General features: G+C 42.2%; 1 protein-coding gene across 1 annotated transcript in view; it reads left to right on the forward strand.

The window, feature by feature from the left end:
* The window catches only part of LOC117547828 (A disintegrin and metalloproteinase with thrombospondin motifs 20), a 77395-nt gene that overhangs the window by 9724 nt on the left and 45964 nt on the right, over window positions 1–21707 (forward strand). The window contains exons 4-11 of the mRNA XM_034218691.1: window positions 4405–4658; window positions 6544–6627; window positions 7127–7251; window positions 7351–7391; window positions 7723–7828; window positions 11718–11864; window positions 15750–15891; window positions 16503–16607. Coding sequence (XP_034074582.1) covers window positions 4405–4658; window positions 6544–6627; window positions 7127–7251; window positions 7351–7391; window positions 7723–7828; window positions 11718–11864; window positions 15750–15891; window positions 16503–16607 — 1004 coding nt within the window. The remainder of the gene's footprint in view (window positions 1–4404; window positions 4659–6543; window positions 6628–7126; window positions 7252–7350; window positions 7392–7722; window positions 7829–11717; window positions 11865–15749; window positions 15892–16502; window positions 16608–21707) is intronic.

A 21707-nucleotide genomic window follows, 5' to 3' on the forward strand; every position in this document is an offset into this window, starting at 1 on the left:
TGCAAGCAGCTAATAACATGGCCCATTACACTCATTGGCATCTGATTAAAAGATAACTGATTCTCTGGACAGGGTAGAACAGGGCTGGGCAACCACAGACAGTCTATAACTTTAATAGCTGCCATGTGTCTGCCTGAGGCCTCAGCCCTATTGAACCCAATGTGTTGTTTTGTCTCGGGAGTTCCCGTGACAGATTCCAGCTGGGGCTATTTTCTGCCACTGTCTACTGTCTGGGCATTCTTAGCAAATGGGGGCTGATTGGAAGGGTTAAAGCAATTTGAGTGACAGTGACTTACTGCCTGGTGTCTTGGGTAACAGTCAGAGGTGAGAGGGGGTGACAGGTGAGCGACAGTTTTCCCACTGAGGTGGACTGGGGAGAGGTGATGCTGAGAGCTGGCCAGTGAAACATCAGTGTCATTGCCTGCAGCTCTAGCTGTTTACCATCTGAGAGGCCAGAAAATCAATCAACTTGCTTTGTATGTTGCGGCATAAATATATGTTTCAGCGTTCGAAAATAGGTAGGTGGGATGTTTGAAAGAATTGGAGATGTTTTCATCTATACTATCTTTGTTGGCGGAACATTACTCCTATAACTTCTCAACCTCAACACTCGATTGTATTGAGCTTGTTTTCATGTTTTATACAAACAGTTTTCTTTATGATTGTGTATTTTTTAAGTTCTTAATACACAGATTCTTTATAACTAATAAGCTAACTTGAATCCTTCTTCCAATAGAAAAAGACTCAAATATGAAGCTCTTTCGAAAGTGTCATTTCAAACCTTTTTTTTTTGTGCAATTCCTATTTCCTTTTTCCTAACAACAAATGAAAACAATTGTGTTGTGGAGGTCTCTCAGTCATTCATCATTCACATAATCTTCAATCAGTTTGAGTCTGACAAAAGAGAGACTCCAGGCACCTTGCTCGTCATTAGGAGTCCAGATCCATAAGTAGCGTTTTGTCTCAACACAGGAGGTATGCTACTCCAAACACATTCTTCAGCTGACCACCATGCCGTCTTTAGCATGTCTCTGAACAGAAAAATAACATTTGAACTCTTGAGAGGACTGTTAGTGTACAAAGCCAATGAGGTCAAAAGCCATGCTACCTCACTTTTAAAAGCTTTCTTCAGCAGCAACAATTAGCTGCCTTTGCTTCTTACTGCCTAGCCGCAGAATTGCACTTAATTGTTCCTCTGTCTGCATGAGTTTCGACATATTTTCCTCTTGAGTTGTACTGTCAGTAACCAGTGTCTGACCTTGTATAGAAACCAAGGCAGTACCTATACTCAATGTAAGGTATACTGTCTACTTAATTGGCACCCGGGGAATAGGGCGCTTTAACTCTCAGCGGGCCATTGTAAAAGAATGTTAATTAGTTCAACAATGAAATGTGTGTTCCCCATTGTTAGGCCCTTGGCATTGATACTTTTGACAGAGAGCTGAAGGAGAGTCAAAGAGCAAGTCTTTGATGTAGATTGAAATCTCAATGAAATCCTTCAGCACAGCCTGGATGTACATGAATGGGCTCAAAGAGAAAGTTATACAATCATCAAAATGCTTCAATGCTTTAATGTTTATGAATAAAATATGTAGGGAACTGTTCAGTATTGTGTGTAGGATGCATGACGTGCAATTAAACATGTTATTGAGTGAGTGAATAGATAAACATTGTCTGTGTTGTATTTGTTGTTTCTGATTAGTTTCTGGCACAGTGATGAGAAGATTTTTACAAGTTTACAAGTCAAGTAGGCGTTAAAGCAGAAAAGCGAGTGTGGTGTGGGTCTATTTCAGCTATGTGCAAACTGGAGCCAAGCAAATTACAACATTTATAAGTGCTCACACTCACATCGTGCAGGGCTCCTTTTATTATTCTCTGTTATGAAGAACTGCTGGAGCTGGGTTTTATAGGTTCACGGTCGTTAATCTTTTCTTGTTTAAAAAGAAAAACAATGTTTCACTTTGTATTTGTTTAGTAATCAATTCAAATATACAGTGTTGTGGTAGGTAATGCTGATTTGAGGCCTGACGCTTTGGGGGTAGAAGTCATGTCTCTGTACGCCCGGCGGGTCAGGGCAGTCACCCCTGTCTTCTCATGGTGTAAGTAGCAGCTCACTACCTAGTGAGAGGCGGATTTGTATCTAAGGCGATTTGGGAAGGGTTGTGTGTGGCTAATCTGCAATGATTCAAAGGCTATTATAACAAGGACCATATTTTCTCCTCCTCTTCTTCTTCTTCTTCTTCTTCTCCTTTTTCATCTCACACTCACTTGCGCTGAGACTTAACACCAACTTCTGTAGATGTAGATACTCTTCTTAGCTTTGATAATCCCTTTGATGTCGGACTGTCTGCTGTGATGAGTCTGTTTAAGGGGTTTAGTGTAGTGGGTTTGGCCTTGGTGAGTTTTTTCTTGGAAAATACAAAGCTGTGTTCTGGCCCAGCTTCCCGGGCTGTGTGCACAGACAAGCTTGGCGCTGACTCTGATGCTGGCACTGGCGTGGGGCTGGGCCTCACGGCAGCAAGAGCTGTGTGCCTTTGTGCCAGGGAGTCACGCTCCGCCTCGCGTGCCCGCTGGGGGCATCACTTGAATAATCTCGGAGCAAGTTTTCTTTTTTTCTGACCTAACAGTTGCACACAATCTCTCTCTGTGTGACTCTCTGGAAAGATTGAGTTTTTCAAAGACAATGGAAGTCTTCACAATAATTGGGTTATCTAAAGTTGAGGACTCCAAACTATGCTTGGCTCGTAAACAGTGACAGTGATAAAAAGACTGAATAGCATTTGTTGACTGAATGTCATTTTATGCTGAATTCATTTCTCAAAATGTTCATTGCCATAACTTCCATAAGCACAACTGGTTATTAAAGGCAACACTAAACACTGCAGGGTGCTATGATTGCTGACATAAAAGTAATGAGTGCATTCAGACAAAATGGGCCCCTATACTTACGAAATATTGGGAAAATGTATTTTAGTTGTGATAGAATATCTAAGGTACATTTAAATCTGTAGTGTCTGTGAGTTCGCACGATATACTATTTACCCGTCATACATTTATCCCTCACTTTTTCAGGTAGCTCCCTAAATCCATCTTTCCCTTTCTGAGAGATGGCAAAAACTTCTGCAAGCAATCTTTCTTCCACCATATCACATGTGGCAGTGCATCACCGCTAATCTGAACAGCACCAATCTGTGTGTCCTCTTATGGCCTGTTACACCTACTGAAATCCATCCAATTCTAATAAATTATTCATTGTGGTTGCAACATTTTCTTCAGACGATTCAGAAGTGTTTATGATGATGATTTAAAGTGTGTTAATCGTTAATTTCATTGATGTGGTTCAATAGATTTTTTCTAGGAATATCACTTAGTTTTCAGTATGGGCTGATGTGCTGGTCAGTAACAGGAATAAGCTGAAGCAGCTTTGTGTCCATAACAACATTTGCCTTTTTATTAGCTATTTGGAGCCTGCCTCTTCCCCGTCTTCTTTCCCTGTTGCTCTTCCAAACTATTTCAAAAGGGTACAGTCTGCCTGTGGACATGGACAGTCTTACGTGCATGTTTAATTAACTCCGCTTCGACCTTAACCTTTGCAGATTTGCCTTTTTCCTTTCTCCAATTAAACAAGCTCTTGACGTTTCCCTAGTCTGTTTCTCTGTCTCTGTCCCCCCCTTTTAACTTCACTCTGTCATGGTGAAGGAATCCATCGCTCACGGCCAGCTCAACACGTGCAGTTCAGCTGAGGGAATGCCAGTTGAGTATGCACAGTGTACGGCTGACAACCTGGTATTTTTTTCCTCATAATATATGGCTGGTGTTGAAAGTGCTATTCACAATCAATTGTTCCAATCTGGCATCATATGTATTTGATGTTAACATCACTTAATGTTCAGATAATAAACAGGCCGGGCTCAGAGAGGTGGGGAAATTTGAGGATTTTGATATCCTCTTCAGACTGCATACTGAGGCTGGTCCCTGTGTGAGTCTGTAAAATGTCGTCATGGGATTTCTTTGTTTGTGTGGCTTACACTCAGCCAGAGGGGATGCACATTGCCTGACCTGAATATTCTTAAAGCTCACGACTGACCCCGCGTCTCTTGGTACAACTTTTCCTGAGCCCCGGAATGACACAATCATTTATGGCGGGTTTTTTACAGCATGCTTGTGTTATGTCACTGTAATTCAGCTAAGCTAAAACCCTTGGCTCTTAACTGTATATGTACCATGCTCTCTCATCAAATGCCTTTATAACATTGAACAGTAGGTGTCCAGCGTGAGGGAATTTGAGAATATGTTAGTTATTTTCTCCCATATGAGAATGATTTTTAAATCCAATAAATACGTTCCTAACATCTTTTCCTCTCCACATCATTACTCTTCATTATTTCTTTGTTTTTTTCACAGAGAAATCCAAGACGCCGGTTGCTTTTGAGAGCAATGGGATTATGGGAGAGGAGCTGGATTCTCTCAAAGCCACCATAGCTGATCAACACATTTATGACAGCAACTCCACCAACACACACGCCGATTCCCATCGCAGACGCAAGCGCTTCCTCTCTTACCCTCGCTACGTTGAGTTGATGGTGACAGCTGATGCCAAAATGGTGCGCCATCATGGACGCAACCTCGAGCACTACATCCTAACAATCATGTCAGTAGTAAGTAAAACAATGTTTCTAAAAATTATTATTTTGTTTGAATGTTGAAGATTTATTCATATGAAAAAAGACTGAATAGTTTCAAGAGTAACTGGGTCTTTTCTATTAAGAGTTTTTCTCAACGCTATGAGCCCAACATCGTAAACTTTATAGTATTGGGGAGATGAGCAAAATCAAAGAAACTGACACCTGAAAACTTGAGACAAATGATACACAAACTATCTCCAAGGCATGATCGTATTTAAAACATGTTTTCTTTGTTTTACTTTGGTGAACAAAGCCCTCCTCTAGTTCAGTTTGTGTTTTTTTGGCCTCAGATGTTACTGTTTGACATTTTGGTTGTAAACCCGGACGTGACCCTAGCCTGCTGCTGCTTGAACGAAAGTTGCCCAGTTAATTGGTAAAATCCTGACTCAGCACTTCCGAATCCTTAAGCTGGCTGGTAATCAAGCCTGTTTCAATGTGATTGACTGACTTTGTACATATAAGAGAGTGTAACATATGTGTTAAAAGTGTTGGTGTCAAAGCAGAATAGGTTATCGATTTGTACTGCCCTGTGTAAACTGCTGCTGTCTGTCTCTCACCAGTTTGACGGACAGATTAACACGGTGTAATGATTGTCAGTGGAGTGTTATCCTTAAGTAAGACTGTGAGGGTACACTCAGTGTTAAATTTGCCAGACCGGTTTTTATTGCCAGCTCTGAAAGCAAAACATTAGTTCTGCCATGGTTCTGCCTGCAGACCAGTGGGGCAGAAACACACACAAACACACATTTTCTTCCCTCTATAACAGTCTCTTCACCACTTTACTTTAGCCACAGTTGAACCAACCCAGCCAAAATATTAGGCAAACCTACCGTGTCGGAACCCTTAAGGTTCTCTCTGGGTGAGGTTTTTAGGTTTTGGCCACGCAGATTGAATGCTTGAATACAAGTTATTGTGGCTCTTTCAGATATTCAGAGATGTAGCTGAGATTAAGGAATACTTGTTTCAAAAGGTTGTGTTTAGCGCCCTAGGGACGGCAGATTGAAAACCTCCAATCAGTCAATTTTGTGGAGAAAATATTAGAATCATTCTTTAAAAAATCCCCATGTAAAAATGTGTGTAATCGATCAATCCGAACTGTTCTTTATGTAATGAATCCCCAAAGATACAACACTAGTTTCCATGATGGTAGCTCACATTTCATGCTAACTGTCTGTGTGACATACTCTAGTGTTGATGGTCTGGTTTTGGCTGCAGTCCCCCTCACTCCGGGTATTGCACAGATCGTACAATAACATACATTAGGGCGAGACCATACAGAACAACTTCCTGCGTCACAGATAGACTTGGAGCATGACAAGACAGGCTCCCTTTGGTCATTCTGGACAGGCCTGGGCCACGTTTGCCTCCCCCTAGGCTAAGACAAGCTAAATGTTTATGGTGGACTAATGAGTTCCTGTCAGGAGGACGCACACGGCTTCAGCAAACTGCTGGCCGACCGTGACAGGCAGGCACGAGAAAAGCAAGAGAAGCGAAGAGGAAAAACTACAGAGGGAATGTTTTGCTGTCCTCATAGAGGGGCTTTGCTGAAGTTTCACATTTGTTGCCGAGTCCACTCGTAGTTCATTTGTTCTTTGCCATGGTCTCTGCTGGAGTTGTAATTGGTTTTAATACCCTGTTGATTAAACTTACCCTGAAGGAGAAATGATTGGTCTTTTGACTTGAATGAACTGTTGCTATTTTATTAAACCAGATGGAGTTTAACTAAAAAAAGTAATAGCTGGGTTGTTTTAATCCAAGTATTGAATTAGCTACTACATTTCCCTCAGTCCCTGTCTGTGCACTGGTTCAGATTTGTAGAGGTTTGCATTTTTTGTCTGTGTGTTTTGTCTTATTACAGGTAGCAGCAGTGTACCGGGACCCCAGCGTAGGAAACCTCATCAACATCATGATTGTCAAGCTAGTCGTCGTCCACAATGAACAGGTGAGTGCGGGGTCTTGAATGCTACCTGTATCCAGATCTCCAATACGGCTGACGTCAGTGCAGGTGTCCCTGGCCTGGCCCTTTCTCCGGGGGGCCTGTTTGAAAGGACACTGCCTGCCTTGTCAGTTTCAAGTTTCGAGAGAGGACTCATTGGAAAACAAACGATAGCATAGTGAGGCAGCTTGCCACCTGCATATGAGAGGCTGACTTGTTGGGTCACTGTAAGTGCCATTGAAATAGTTAAAATATAGGGAACTGAAGTTGTTTGAAAATCTGTAGGATGCTCCTGATCTTTGACCTTATATTTGCCTCAGGGCATATTACACAACAAAGTAATTCAAAAACAAATCACTATCAGTAGTCACAATACGACAAAAAATGAGAGAACAAGACATGTTGAAAAGGGCGGGATATCCGTATTATATGGAATTTTTTAGATAAAATTAGAAGCTGTATACTTGGTTTCTTGATAACTGCAAAGATGTTTCATCCCAAACAGGAAGGGCCTACAGTTAGCTTTAATGCTGCCACCACTCTCCACAACTTCTGCGTCTGGCAGCAGACCCAAAACATCCAGGATGACAGCCATCCCTCTCACCATGACACATCACTCCTCATCACCAGGTACACCTTCATCTACATCCTCACTCTAAAATCAAAAGCTATTATGCTCAGGAAACCTTGAAAGAGTGCTAACTGCATTGTATGTTTTTTTCATTTCAGGGAAGACATCTGCCGTGCGAAAGATAAATGTGACACATTAGGTAAACTTTTGCCCTTCTCTTTGCGAAAATATATCCCAGTCTTTCTCAATTACCTTTCCACTCTAGTAACCACAGCTCATAAACTGTGCAGTAATGAGTTTATGGCAAGCTGTCAGCTAATAATATTATAGTGACAGAACAGAGTGGTAGAAATGGGAGGAGGGAGGGAGCATGGAGGGAGTCGGTGGCGGTGCTAATCTCTCTTATGGAACAGAGGTTTTGATGGTTTAATCGCCTTTAACACCCAAGCAGCAGGCTTTTTTTTCCTTTTTTAAATAGCTGTGTGTCTGTAAGTGTTCATGTGTATCTGTGTGTGTACGTGATCCTGTAGGGCTTGCAGAGCTGGGGACCATGTGCGACCAATACCGGAGCTGCTCCATCAGTGAGGAAAATGGAATTAGTGCCTCCTTCACCATCGCTCATGAGCTGGGCCATGTGTAAGTTGCAGCAGAGAACTTGAAGAAAACCCCTACCCCAACACACACACATTACACACACATTACATTGACTTACATGCATTTCCTGGAGACTTATCCTAACCTTAACCATAACCAACACATGCCTAACCCTAACCATTACCCTTAACCTAACCCTTACCCTAACCCTAACCAAGTCTTCACCCTAAAATGAATGATTCCCCTCATGGGGACCTCTAATTTGTCCCCATAAGGGAGGCCAGTCCCCACACGTGACTGTGTAAACAGATTTAGACACACACACACACACACACACACACACACACACACACACACACACACACACACACACACACACACACACACACACACACACACACACACACACACACACACACACACACACACACATATACTGTCTCACCCCTCACAGCCAGCTTTGACCAACAAAAGCCCTCTTATTAAGAGATGTAGGGTGCAGCAGACACAGGTGCAAAACATAATAAAGTGAAAACTTGATTTTTAATAACATGCCAGCCCATAATACCACACTGTACAGCTCAGGAAATTAACCCTGTGTGTGTCAGAGGCAGAGCTTTGTCTTAAAAGGATATGTTGTTAAATATAAAACAAAAAAATATACATTTTCAAAGATTTCTCGAAAGTGGCAGAACCTTTATCAGACAGTGCAATACTAAATGTTCTCAGTCCCTTTGTCCATCTATCAGCTCCAAAAGACTGACCAAACACCCTGATATCACAGTGCAGTCATATGTGACTTGTGAGTGACAGTAGTGTTATCACAACACGCTTGTCGGCCAGAGGCTGTTTCCACAACAAGCAAATATTGCAACTTGTAAGAAGAGGAAAAAAAAGACTTGGTCATTTAGATAGATACTATCTATACAAGTAAAACACATCACTTTATCTCTGATATGGGAGATGTTTAGTACAAACATCCATCTGGCAAAATGACAGTAAATCACTCATTAAGTTAATTAAAATGTGGTGTGATTTGAAGTTTGATTTAAGTTTATCACACTGGTTTTCCCTCACACAACCATTGTCTTCTCGATCTAACCTAACTCATTTCATGGTGGTATTTTTGGGGAAATTCAAACATCTGCCCTTTTATTTTTACCCTATTCTTTCTTCCTACCTAACTTCCTGATGTAGCAAACAAGGGAAAATGAGTGAGAGGTTTTCTTTCCGGTCTGCTTTTCGGTTTGTGTAGGCTAGATAAAAAGGACCAATGTCGTGTGAGCTATTGGTGAAGAATGAAAGATATTCTTCTACCTCCTCTGTCCCGCTCACACATTCTTCCAGTGGAGAAATGGGACCGAACCAGCCAGATGGACGAGTGTACGGGCCCCCACTTCTTCCCCTTGCATCTTGTGTGGATCTGTTTATGCTAAAGTTCAAGCAGCTGGAGGCCTAGTTGGCTCTGCCTCTTGGCGTGGTTAATCGCTGCGTTCACAGGCGTGAGCTCTCGGAGTGTTTAGCGCTCTGGGAAAGCCAGTGTCAGGTAGTGGGAGCCACTCAAGAGCATGGCAGATTAAAGAAAGATTTAGCCTAATGGACGGAGGCCTTTCTCAGAATACTGCAAGGACGTGTGATTACTAATAGCCATCATGGGGATTACCAGGCGAGGCGGTGTCATTTGATAGCCGTTCAAAGGTGACACATATAATCAAGTTTGTCATCAGACGATGCTAAGGCTCTAAATGTCTTAGATCACCATTACATCTTCCTGATGTTTTGATATCAATTTAGATTTAGAAGCTGGAAACTGGCATTTATCTCAAACATCTTATGAAATATGAACGTCTACACTACAAAATGTCCCTGACGTTGTTGTAACCCAGTAAACACGATTACTGAGAACTAAAATGTAGCAACTCAATTGTCTCTCTGGTGTGGTCCCTGAGCTCTGTCTCTGTTAAAGTGGTGATAAATGAATGATGGTGCTGCAGACTTCACTCCTGCAGGAATTAAGGTCTTCATCGCTCTAGCAGTATGTCTTACTCTTACAATTATTAACGGGCTTTTCAGCATATAAATATGTTGTTGTCTTGCTGAAAATCTTTTTAGATGACAGCCTTTTCTGAACGATGCGTTTTGCAGTGAACAAAGCTATTTGTTTTTTTGAGAGCTCTCACTAAAAGTAAGTGGACTTATTAAATGTAAGCCTGGATGCTTATAATGAAGTGCTGGGATTGCTATCCGCCCACTGGAATTGACTCCTCTTGATTGATCCCTTGTGGTTGCAAAACAAAAAGCCACTAAACATTCGGATTTATGACCTAATCACACTAAAAGGTTCTCGTCTAATTTCAAGCCAGTGTCCTGGTTCAACTCAATCATCATTATGTGTTCAGAGTACAAATCGTTCAGAGTTTTTCCACAAATTCTTTTCCCAATAACAACATGTTCTACATTGCAAAGTATTAAGATGTTTATTTTCATTTTAAACTTGCCTGTCACTGTCTGCAACACTCTCATACACCTGTACACCTTTAGAAGATACAAATAATACTGAATAGTAAATACTTGGTTTGTTTGTGCGGACAGAGCTCATTACCGTGCCAGAGGATTAATTATTCCCTGGGTGTTTGCCTTCAGGCCCTCGGCCCCTGTAGGGTGGGCCTCATGCCAGCCATGCTAAGGTCTTGTTTGTGTGGGGGTATGGGTCGACCCACAGTCACAGTCCTGCGCCCACATACTGTTGTAAACATCCCCGACATCATACAGCTGCATGTTTTCCTGTGTGTATATAAACACGTGCATGCGCGTCTACATGCACTATATGTCTTTATGGGAATAGGCCAAACCGCAGCACAGAACAGGCAGATCCGTTTTGGACTATTCTATTATTCTGGACATGATCAAAAAACTTGCTTTATGAGACTGCCAACTGCAGACAGCCTGAATGAATTCATTAAAATGCAGATGCCATGCTGTGTACTTGACTTGATACAGCTGTTGTTCTGTGAAGATTCTTCTTTTATTGTTTATCATGAGTGATGTTCAAACAATGAGCTGATTAACTGATCAGTGGATCAAAAGCAAAATGATTTGCCAACTGCCTTGATAATCGTTTAAGCTGTAATTTAGTAAAAATACCAATAATTTGCTGATTCCAGCTTCTCAACTGTAAGGATTTGTACAAATTGAATATATTTTAGTTCTAGTTTAGTCAAATAATGCAATTTCAAGAATTTCATTTAAATAATTACAGTTTTCTGACACATGAGACATCAAATAAATATTGGGTTATTGAATAGATAGTGAACATATTTCCAAGTTGCAGCCACTGTAGTTGAAATACATTTAAATTCTTACATGTTGACACTTGATCAACATAGACATGTGTGATAATGCTCATGGTGTTAGTGCCGCTATCTTTCCCTCTTCTTAAAGCCCTTTGAGAATAGGATTTGGTGACCTTTGACCTCTCAGAGGTGAACTGGAGGTGGTTCCCACTAGCATGTTGGCCATGATGGTGGAGAGGAAGGATGCCGATAAGGAAAGAATGACGTTTTGCACGAAAAGTTGTACCACCTAGTTGGAGTTTAATTGAAACCTTTTGGGATTTTTAGAGCATAAACATTTGGGAGATAATGCAAGGAAGGAGGTGCATGAAAAAACATACAGGAAACAGATGAATGTAGAGTGAGCAGCAGACTGTGGGGTGTTACCTATAGATGTGTCTGCGGCTGCATCTGTGTGTGGCGGCCCACAGGGATGGTGTTGGGTGATCCCCTGTTATAAATTGCTAAACGTAAATCCTGTGACATTTATCCTGCTTGCAACGACTAAGCCATTAAGCAGATAATAATCACTTTGTGTGTGTTCCGTATATCCCTTTCTCCATCTCTAACCCCCCTTTTCTTCTTCCTCTCTGCACCAGGTTCAACATGCCTCACGATGACAACCCAAAGTGTCGGGAGGCGGGCATGAAGCACCAGTATCATGTAATGGCTCCCACCCTCAACTATGACACCAATCCCTGGTCGTGGTCCAAGTGCAGCCGCAAGTACATCACAGAGTTTCTAGAGTAGGTACCAACTCTCCTCAGTTTGAAAGTGATTATTAAACATATGAATGATTATTGGCTCTTCTTATTAGGGTTGGGCAATAGGAAGAAAATCAGATATCACAATATTGTAGGGTTGACTTTTGATGCCTTCACAAAATATTTGCACAATAAGAATGTTGCTAAATAATCATCAGTTATGTGGATCTAGCAGCAAAAACATAAAGAAGTAAAACTCAAAATTAAGCAAATCTTATTGTTGTAAAATATTCAATATTCCGGCAAGAATATATTTTTGTGCATTTATTTTGTTGTAGTCCATTATTCTAATTTCATAAAGAACAATTGTTTTACCTAAACTCCTATACTTAAAAAACATGTGCCCTCTCTGGTGGGCCAATCCCACCACCACCTACCTCCAATTAACACATAATCACCAGGTGCCCAAAACCGCCTTCAAAATAAAAGCATAAAGAATTACTTTAACTTAAATAATTATAATAAATAATGATTTTAATCTAAACAAAAACAGCTAGAAAATAAATGTTGTATTACTAAATAACATAAATCAATCTATACAGTTGTTCCAACATTGGATATTCTAAGTTATAAGTATAAGTTGAGGGAAAAAATGATATCAAGATATGGCCCAGCCCTACTTCTCATGGACTAAATGGAGTCATGTAGCACAGTGGACTAGTGCGTTGGTGTTCGGCTCAGGGGAGCACAGGTTCAAACCCCACTGCAGTCAGCATGTCGTTGTGTCCCTGAGACACTTCACCCCAAATTGCTCCTGTGGGGATTGCCCACAGTATTGAGTATGTAAGTCGCTTTGGATAAAAGCTTCTAACAAGTAACATGTAACTAAAGTGATGCTCCTCGATTTCTTTCTTTTTCTTGTATCATCACATCCACATTTTGAGTGTGCCATTAACTTTTACTTGTTGTGACGTGGCCGGTTAAACAAACCGCTTGTACGTGTCTCGCAGCGCTCTGTAGACAGGCCAGCGCAATGTAAACTGTGAGGACTTGTTATTGCCTGGCATTGAAAGAGTATTTCCTGTTTGAATCGGGGGTCTTCCTCGGCTGACCTGAGCGATGGATCCTCCACAGCCCCTCAGCTGTCTCCCCACTCAGACAGAGCCCTGCTCTCAAGATGCTGGGCAAACAGTCATCTAGTCACTAGCCTGCTTTCCACGACAAAACCTGTAACACGGGGCAACGGCTCATTCAGCGACTCCTAACCCGCTGTGGTCATCCTGGTGAAAGGCTTCCCTTTTAAGATGGGAAATGTCAGTTATAATTATATTTTCCCTGGACATGACCCTTTAATATTTGCCTCATTCCCTCTGTTAATTGTGGAGGTTTCCACAAAGGACGGCGTTGTTGACCCGATGCATCTCGAGAACGCAGTGTTAGGCGACGCCTCGTATGAAGTTTTAAGGTTGTGCTTCACATAGTTTCCAGCCAGCGATGACCTCAACATGGAGTGGTTGGAAAATTCAGCTGAAGATAATTCGCCATGAATCTGTTTATTATTTAGTCCAATCCATGTCGGATGTGTTGAGTTTTTGAATGATTACAAAAACCAGCAGTATCATGCAAATGTGAAATTCATTTGAGATAACATTTGTTGACCATATGGGATCTATAACAAACGATGCAGGTTTCAGAGTGGGAGCCGTAGCGGTGGGAAAGGCCCTTTAGAGAGTTGTCCAAGTGTTTTTTTAAATCCGTCTCCAGCCAACAATGAAAAGCATTGATTCAAACTGCCACTTCTTCAGTGGTACTCCTGCTCAGTGGGCTGACCTGGTCAAGTACATCAGTGTTTTGACTGCCCATTCTCCCTGAAGAACAAATACACTCTGCACTGCTCTCCAACCAGTTTAAAAAAGATGAAAGGCCATGGCACCTCTCACACATCCCCCTTTTCAAGAGGCAAAGGATTCCCCTCCTCCTTATCTCAATGTTTCTGTAATAATGTGCACTGAACCCCCGCACCTGAAAGCTGATGAAAAGCGTCCTGCTGCTGTGAAGGGTTATTATGTGTTAACCGTTACATAAAGCAACCATTCATTCCCTCTATGGAACCGTGCCAATGTAAGCCTGAAAATACAAATATAAAAGTAAAATGCAAATCTTTGACTGTTGCCACCCACTAATTGTTATGTTCGCTTGGTATTGAAACCATATAATCATTACTCGTGAGCAAACCCTATCATTTTCCATTACATACCTCAAAAATTAGCCTATCCACTCCAACACCTAACACTCTTCCAAACTCCCATGTGAAATCATTCTTACATTTTTTCAATCTTCAATTTCCATAATAAAATCAAGATGGATATTTTTGTTTGGTATGTTGCTCCAAATTCAACTAAACCTCTCATTATTTAGTTATATATCTCCCTGTACAGTAATCAATACATGCCATCAGAATCAAAACTCTGACAATCGTGCAGTTTATTTGGCGCTGTTTGATCAAACACTACAATGATGCCCTATGTCACTTCTTGTGCAAAAAACCATCACTCTGACATATGAGTAGACTTCTTGCAGTGTTTGAGGAGGGAAACCCAGTATGGCTTACATGGGAACTATTATTGTTTAGTCTTTTATGACAAGCACACAACAGCCAACTAACTATAAGTCATCTTATAAATAAACTCACTTTCAAGTTTCCCAATGGCTGCCAGGTGTGTAATCTCCTCTGGTGCCAGAGAGGAATTGCCTCGCTGTCTCGAATCCACACAGCTGATATTCTTTAAAAAAAGAGTAAATGTTTAATTTAAAAAATGACCACAGTGACCCCTTCTTCCTCTCCCTGTCTTAATAATCATTCCATAAGGTTCCAGAGCACTGATTAGAGAGATGACCTACTGCTGAAAGATACTGTAATATGGGACTGTCTGTGTGATTCCTTGACAGGCTGCCCCAGATTTTATTCACAGTATCCTCCACTGCTGGTTTACTCTTCTCATGCAATCATTCCCCTGCCACCCAGCGCTGTTTTACTGCACATTCTGACATTATGGCTGGAAATGAAAGGGGAAAGAAACAAAGTGACGTTAACTCAGTATAATCCTGTGTAATTATGGGCTTGTCACATCAGCTGGTGCTGTATGAAACAGGTGTTTTAGCCGCCCAATCCCGGATTACATTTGTCAGAGCCGTGCAGACATGTTGGTTGATTACACATCTATACATGTCACATCCGCCAGTTTTCTTTCTCGAAAAGTAAACAAAAAAAAGAACAGCTTCTTTGAAGCTTACCTCGCTCTGCTAACATGTTTGACTTGTGCTTTTCACAAGCGTACTGTAAATGCTGAGGATTTAATATGCAGGCTGTTGGTGCATACATTCAGTCCAGCTGGGCTTTTGTTGTCTCTGTAACTGTGTCATGGTTCAGGGTGTGGCTCAGCACAATATGTCATTATACTGCAATGCTGGCGCTGGCACAGATTGTTGTAACTTAATCAGGGAGCTTTATGGTTCCAAATTCTCAGATACATATTTTTTTTCAGCGTGCTGATCCTTTTGAGCCCATACCAAAATGCTATTTTATTCAGTCTGTGGCGCCTGACTCCAGTTTCATAGTGACAGCATTTACTAACAGGCCATTGAGGGGAAGTGGAATCAGTCTCTCGGTTAGGTAACTGTACAGACCACCCACAGGGGAAAACACATCTGAGGATGATCAGAACAGACATAGAAACCTTTTGTATGCTCTTATGAAGGAGAGGACACATGATTGTACTTTCTGAGTTCTGAAAATACTGGATTATCTTGAAATTGTACATACCACGAAAGGGTGCCCTGTGCAATTTTGTCTGCACATGTGTCTGTTATGTATGTTTTTTTTGTTCTCTTTTTCATTTACTATTCTCACATTCTTCCTTTTTTTAGCACCGGGTATGGTGAGTGCCTTCTCGATGAGCCTGTGAGTAGGACGTATGAGCTGCCCACCCTGCTCCCAGGTCAGATCTACAACGCCAACAGGCAATGTGAACTGATGTTTGGACCTGGTTCCCAAATATGCCCTTACATGGTAAGTTGGCATGCTATCAAAGTTAAGAGTTAAGACTTAAGGTGGATCTTAGATGGTGGTTATCTTCTAAGACCTACAGCAGAACCTTCTGAGCAGAGCAATTATCCATGAAAGCAAACAGATATGAAACAGTAGTCATGTATTTACATTGCTTTTATGAATACTCACTTTAATTGTGGAATATGGAATGCATTTATTTTGAAAATTACCATGCCGAATGTATAGCATGCTTTTTTACGAAATGCAAAGAGGCAGAAAAAACGTTTAAGGAATGCATGGCCACCAGTAAAAAAAACGCTTGGCCATTAGAATTGCATCTTTCACATGTCTGGACATCACCAGTACATACACATGTTTCAGTTCCTGGCTACTTAGGCTAAAATATTGTTTGAAGAAACAAACAACTGTATTTCAATCACTAATCACGCAACCTTCCTCCCAAGAGAAAGATGGCTAATGGAAGGAAATAGCTGTCAAATGCTGCTGTCTGCTCAAAAAAGTCATCATTTTTAAATGTGCATGTGTTGGAAGCTTGTGTTCTCACATTATAGGCATGCTCTATTCCTGTTAAAGCATACTGATTAATTGCTGGTGCTCATGTTACTCCACAGAAACAGTGCAAGAGGCTGTGGTGTACCAGTGCAGAGGGGGACCATAAAGGGTGTCGCACACAGCACATGCCCCTGGCTGATGGGACTGACTGTGGGCATGGAATGGTAAGTCAATCCACATGTGGATCTACGCTGCCTTATGAACTGATCATGAGCATTTGGTTTTCTATAATGTGCTTTTTAACTGACTCACAGATGTTTTAGTTGGTGCACTTGATGCAGCAGGTTTGCGGGTACAGGTCAAAGTCTCAAAACGGCTGCAATCAAATAATTTTGAAATGACCACTTTAATGTACAACATACAACATTATTTAACTCTGATTTCTCTTAACTTCTTGTAGTTGGATCGAATGCATCTCCCAAAAAACGTATTTTTAAAGGGTATTCTGCCATTTCATCCATAAGCAAGCTTAATTATCCTGACACAGTAAAGCCCATCCATCTACTATTATAAGCAGAACAAAAAAACGTATTCTGTTCCCTAATTGGAATTGTTGTTAAAACAGGCCTCATTGCAATTTAGAGCAAATACATTACTGACACAAGACCAAACCTCCCAAGCCGGGCTGCTTTGAATCCTGATGCCTTCCCCTTCTAGTTCACTTCCTCTACAAAGAAAAAGGAATAATTTATCATGCATTACTCTCCTGCCTGCATTCTGGTTGCAGAAACCCATGTAAATGTGGTCAGGTGATGGCCCTAGTTAGAAACTTGAAGCTTTACCCTCAGTGTTGTTACGGGGCCCCAACCCCCATTAGCCTTCATGTTCTCCTCGCTCTGGGATGCTATGCTAATTAGGGCTGAGACGGCGGGTCAGTCACTGAGGATACATGGAAAGAGGGGCTGCAGAGGGAGGGGGGGGGGGCAGAAAGAGAAAGAGAGAAAGACGAAAGAAAGAGAGACAGAGGGGCGAAAAAGAGGGAGAGAGTCTTGAGAGGGAAAGGTGAAGACGAAGGCCCTTTGAAAGAGGATGCCACCCGCCGTTCACAGTTGAGTCACCTTGTTGCGAACCCATGACCCTAAAACCTCTTTAAAAGGCGGGTGAGTGGGTCAGTGGTCAGGCCGTAACAGAGCCCGGGCTGAGGCCAGCCAGCGCTCTCACAAAAGACCTCACATCAGTGATTCTGCAGTGCGGGAGGCGGGGGGGGGGGGAGGAGGAAAGCGAGGAGGAGGTACAGGGGGATGAGGATGTGGTGGGCTGATGTTTAGCATTCGGAGCATGCATGAGGGAGGGAGAAAGAGAGCGAGAGAGGGAGGGTTCTCTCGTCTCCTTAACCTTCTGCCCTCCTGGACTCCTTTGCAGTGTGGGCCCATGTAAGTCTTACATCCCTAATATCCTTTCATCTGGCTCCATCTCCCTCCTCACCATCTTAGGTCCTGGATCAGCCCTGTTTAGTGAGGAGAGGTTAACAGGGGATAGCTAACGTCTTAATCCAACTACAACAACCACCCTGAACCTTAATGGTCCTGGGATAGTGACTCCCATACTGCTCTCAGACTGAGTAGAGACTCGGTATGGTCTAGAAACGGTTGTGGAGACACGGTGTTGGTTTAATCACACAAAGTGGTTTGCTTTAATAAGCTACAAACGCTTAACCCCATTTTAGCTGACTTGGCTGATTACCATAGACGCCCTGTCGTTATTGGAACCCTGTAAACATTGATCTATCCATTTGCAGGTCTAAAGAGGGCTTGGTCAAAACAAGGTTACATTTTATTGAAACATTTACATTTGTAATACGGACTGATTGTTTTTGATTTGTGACATGTTGTCATGTAAAGGCTGTAACAAAGATGATCTTACTTTGTAGCTATATTTCTAATGTCTGTTGATCATCCAATCACATTAAAACGTTAATGTATCTAATGATTTTTATCGTCCTCTGGGGAGCATGATTATACAATTGTTTATGGAATGCCATCCAATAATAAATAAAACCATTAGGATGAATGCTTTTGGGACTATAAATGTCTGTTTTACTGTCAGTCCTTCCGATAGTTTTTGAGATATTTCAAACTGAAAAGTATTGGATAAACTGACCAAATGACCTGGCCAACCCTCGAGCCCTAAAAATCTAAAGAAATGTTTAAGTGGTACAGTTTATTTGATATGAGCAGAAACACAAATCAATGTTCCCTATTTCTATGTGTGTCTGAGTGGAGGCACCACCTTTGTTTGCGGTGCTGAGGGCCCAGCTCCATCTTCATGCAGGGGGCTGTTTGAAGTGGTGTGAGTTGAAAGAGATTGGGACCCTGCACAGACACTCACCTGCCCACACAAGAGCTCTTTTATGTGGCATGTTGGTATGGTGTGTTTGTGCGAGTACGTTTGTGTGCCTCAAAAGTCTGATAATCTTGAAACCTAGATGAGTCCTCCTGATTCTCTTACGTCAGTATTGCGTTGTTCTTTCTTTGCATCGCTTGGTGCCTGTCTTGCGTTTGTCTACCGTCTCCTTCTGCCTTTTCCTAAACGTACTTAAAGCTCTGCATCTATAACACCTTCTCACCTCTTTGCTGACTCCTTTGTCATTCTTTCTTCAAAGAAGTCATGAGGTTCAGGTCTAAGGCTTTACAGGGCCGAGATCCTGGCTCTGAGGTGTTTGTGGAGCCCTAAGCATGTGTGTGTGTGTGGGGGGGGGGGGGGTGTCAGATCTGGAGGATTACAGCTATGGCCTCTATGGGGCAAACGAGCAGCAGGTATTGTCTTAGCAGCCGCAGCCCCCCCTTTAAAGGTCTATTTGAAAGCCTATCATTACACCAAAGCCTGCCATGTCACTCTAAGCGTTTACACGTAAAACGTCATCTCTCGTGAAAAGTACATTTTCTGGACGGCTAGCTGTCACCTCTTGCTTTGTCTACAGAGAGTATTTGTTCTATTGGGTTACGAAACAAAGTTATGACCGCATCGGGTAATTGAGGTCATTGCCCGAAAAGTGGGAAAGAGGTACGTCCTCTAAATGAATAGTGAATAAAAAAAACGTTTGTTTGTATACAGCTTAGCTGAAATAGGGCAAGGGGCAGTGCAGGGTTCATTCTCTGCTTCTATACTTCTTCCTCTCTCTCTTCTTCCCTCCCCTCCCTCCCTTGCTCCATCTCTGTTGCTCAACGGGCCCTCTCTCAGGGCGCCGGAGTGAGTAATGCGGTCACATGACCTTTGGCGGCGCGTCTGTCATCTGGTTCAGTGGGCCGTGCACTAACGAGGGCATCCCATCACTTGTTGTCTATAAATACCGCCACCACCCTCTCTCCCCTTCATCCTCTCTTCTGCTGCTCTTTCTCCCTTAACCCCCCCTTGCCCCCCCTTTTCGGTCCCTCTCACTCTTCAAAGGGTCGAGCTTGTGCGTCTGTGTGTGTGTCTGTTTGTGTGTGCATTTATGTTATGTGGAAGCGCATGCAGACGTGTGTGTGTGTGTGTGTGTGTGTGTGTGTGTGTGTGTGTGTGTGTGTGTGTGTGTGTGTGTGTGTGTGTGTGTGTTGTGTGTGGTGTGTGTGTGTGTGTGTGTGTGTGTGTGTGTGGTGTGTGTGTGTGTGTGTGTGTGTGTGTGTGTGGTGTGTGTGTGTGTGTGTGTGTGTGTGTGTGTTGTGTGTGTGTGTGTGTGTGGGGGCCAGTCAGCACGGTCAATAGGAGTCTGTCAAGCTAAAGCCGGGGCCCGCTTAGCCCTGTATCCACATCCCAGCATTTGAAGATCCCCGCGCTGCTTCTCACCACGTTGTTGCTCAGTGGGTGGCGGCAAGATAAAAGCAGCGACGGAGCTTGAATAAACTGTGGTGTTGTATTGTCCAAAGTCTTATTGTTGTCACTTTTGTTAACTTTACTGTCAATTTAAATGTGGCCTTGGCTGAAAACTCTCACTGCCTTCTTTATACAATGTTGCAAAATGTATATATTCACGTGTTTTTGCTTTCATTTAATTTGATGACTGCTTTTTTCTTTACGTGTAAAACACACAAAGCTTCCAAATTCGCTTAACCTTTGTGTCGTCTTACTGTCAATTGTGCAACTCTTGTCCTCCCGGTTTGATTGTGAGCTCATTCTATAAATCATAACCCAAATCTGTGTGACACTTTTTAACCAACTAGATTTTGAGTTGAAAGTTTCACTTTTTTTGTTTTTATTTCTGTCAAATCGACTAAATAACCCCTTATTCCGATACAAAAAGAAACAAGTCAAATTTGACCCGAGGAAAACAGGAGAGTTAATAGGGGCTTAATTGAGTGTCTAAATGAATAAACGGGAAGTTGTTTTTGATTTCCAGAGCATACCTCGGAAAAGAATGACAACCTGCTTTGGTTTCAGCCAATTAGAGTGAAATAGTGAGCTCTTGAGAAGTGAAGCCGGGCAGAATGGAGTCTGTTGGCGCAGGCGGTGAGTGTTGGCTGGAGCTCGCTGGCAGCCTGACAGACTTGTCGTACGATGCGAGCACGGGGTGTGTGTTTGTGTGTATGTGTTTGAGTGTTTGTGTGCCTGTACTGGAGCTTGGTATTGTGAGACTGGTGTCAGTATCACTCTCTGTTAATCTCTGGATATTTGCAGGATGTTGCCACTTTGATTTGCCATCATCACAGACATATCTGTGGATTTGGGCTAACAAGAGGATTGTTGTTTTAGCGTTCATGTAGTTTGCTGATGGAATTACTGTGTCCAGCAGCCAGTGAGTGAGCCTTTCATTGCTGGCTGTGTAGAAGGAGGAGGAAGTATTTGCCTGATTATACTGTAGGGGGGTGGTAAAAATACATTTTGAAAAGGGTTGCATTAGAAATGGGCAGAAAGTGTAAATATATGATAAAACGACAGGAACTCCAAAAGAGAATATCTGCTTGCTCACGAAAAAAAACAAGAATGATTAGAGTAGAATTTAAAATGCTTAATTGCAAATCCCATATTAATTTATTTTACTGCCCCCAGGTGGCCAATAAATTAATGAAGCTGTAAGGCAAAACCATGAGCTAAAAAAGGTCCAAAATATCTGTAGAGAAACGCAGTCTTTGACAGAAGGGAAACATTTCACATTAAACGTTTTTCATTCAACTGTACAAAAGATTATTGATCAGTTGTTGAGGATTACAAGGGGTATGTATCTCTCAGCCGTTGTACTGAGTAAAAGTGTGTGAATGGAACATCTGAGTAGCAAAACTACTAATAACAACCCTGACACCTTTTGGGAAAACATGTGTGGGTGTAGGATGCGTTCACATAGAGTGGAA

This window comes from Gymnodraco acuticeps, unplaced genomic scaffold, assembly GCF_902827175.1.
Source record: "Gymnodraco acuticeps unplaced genomic scaffold, fGymAcu1.1, whole genome shotgun sequence".
Lineage (NCBI taxonomy): Eukaryota > Metazoa > Chordata > Actinopteri > Perciformes > Bathydraconidae > Gymnodraco > Gymnodraco acuticeps.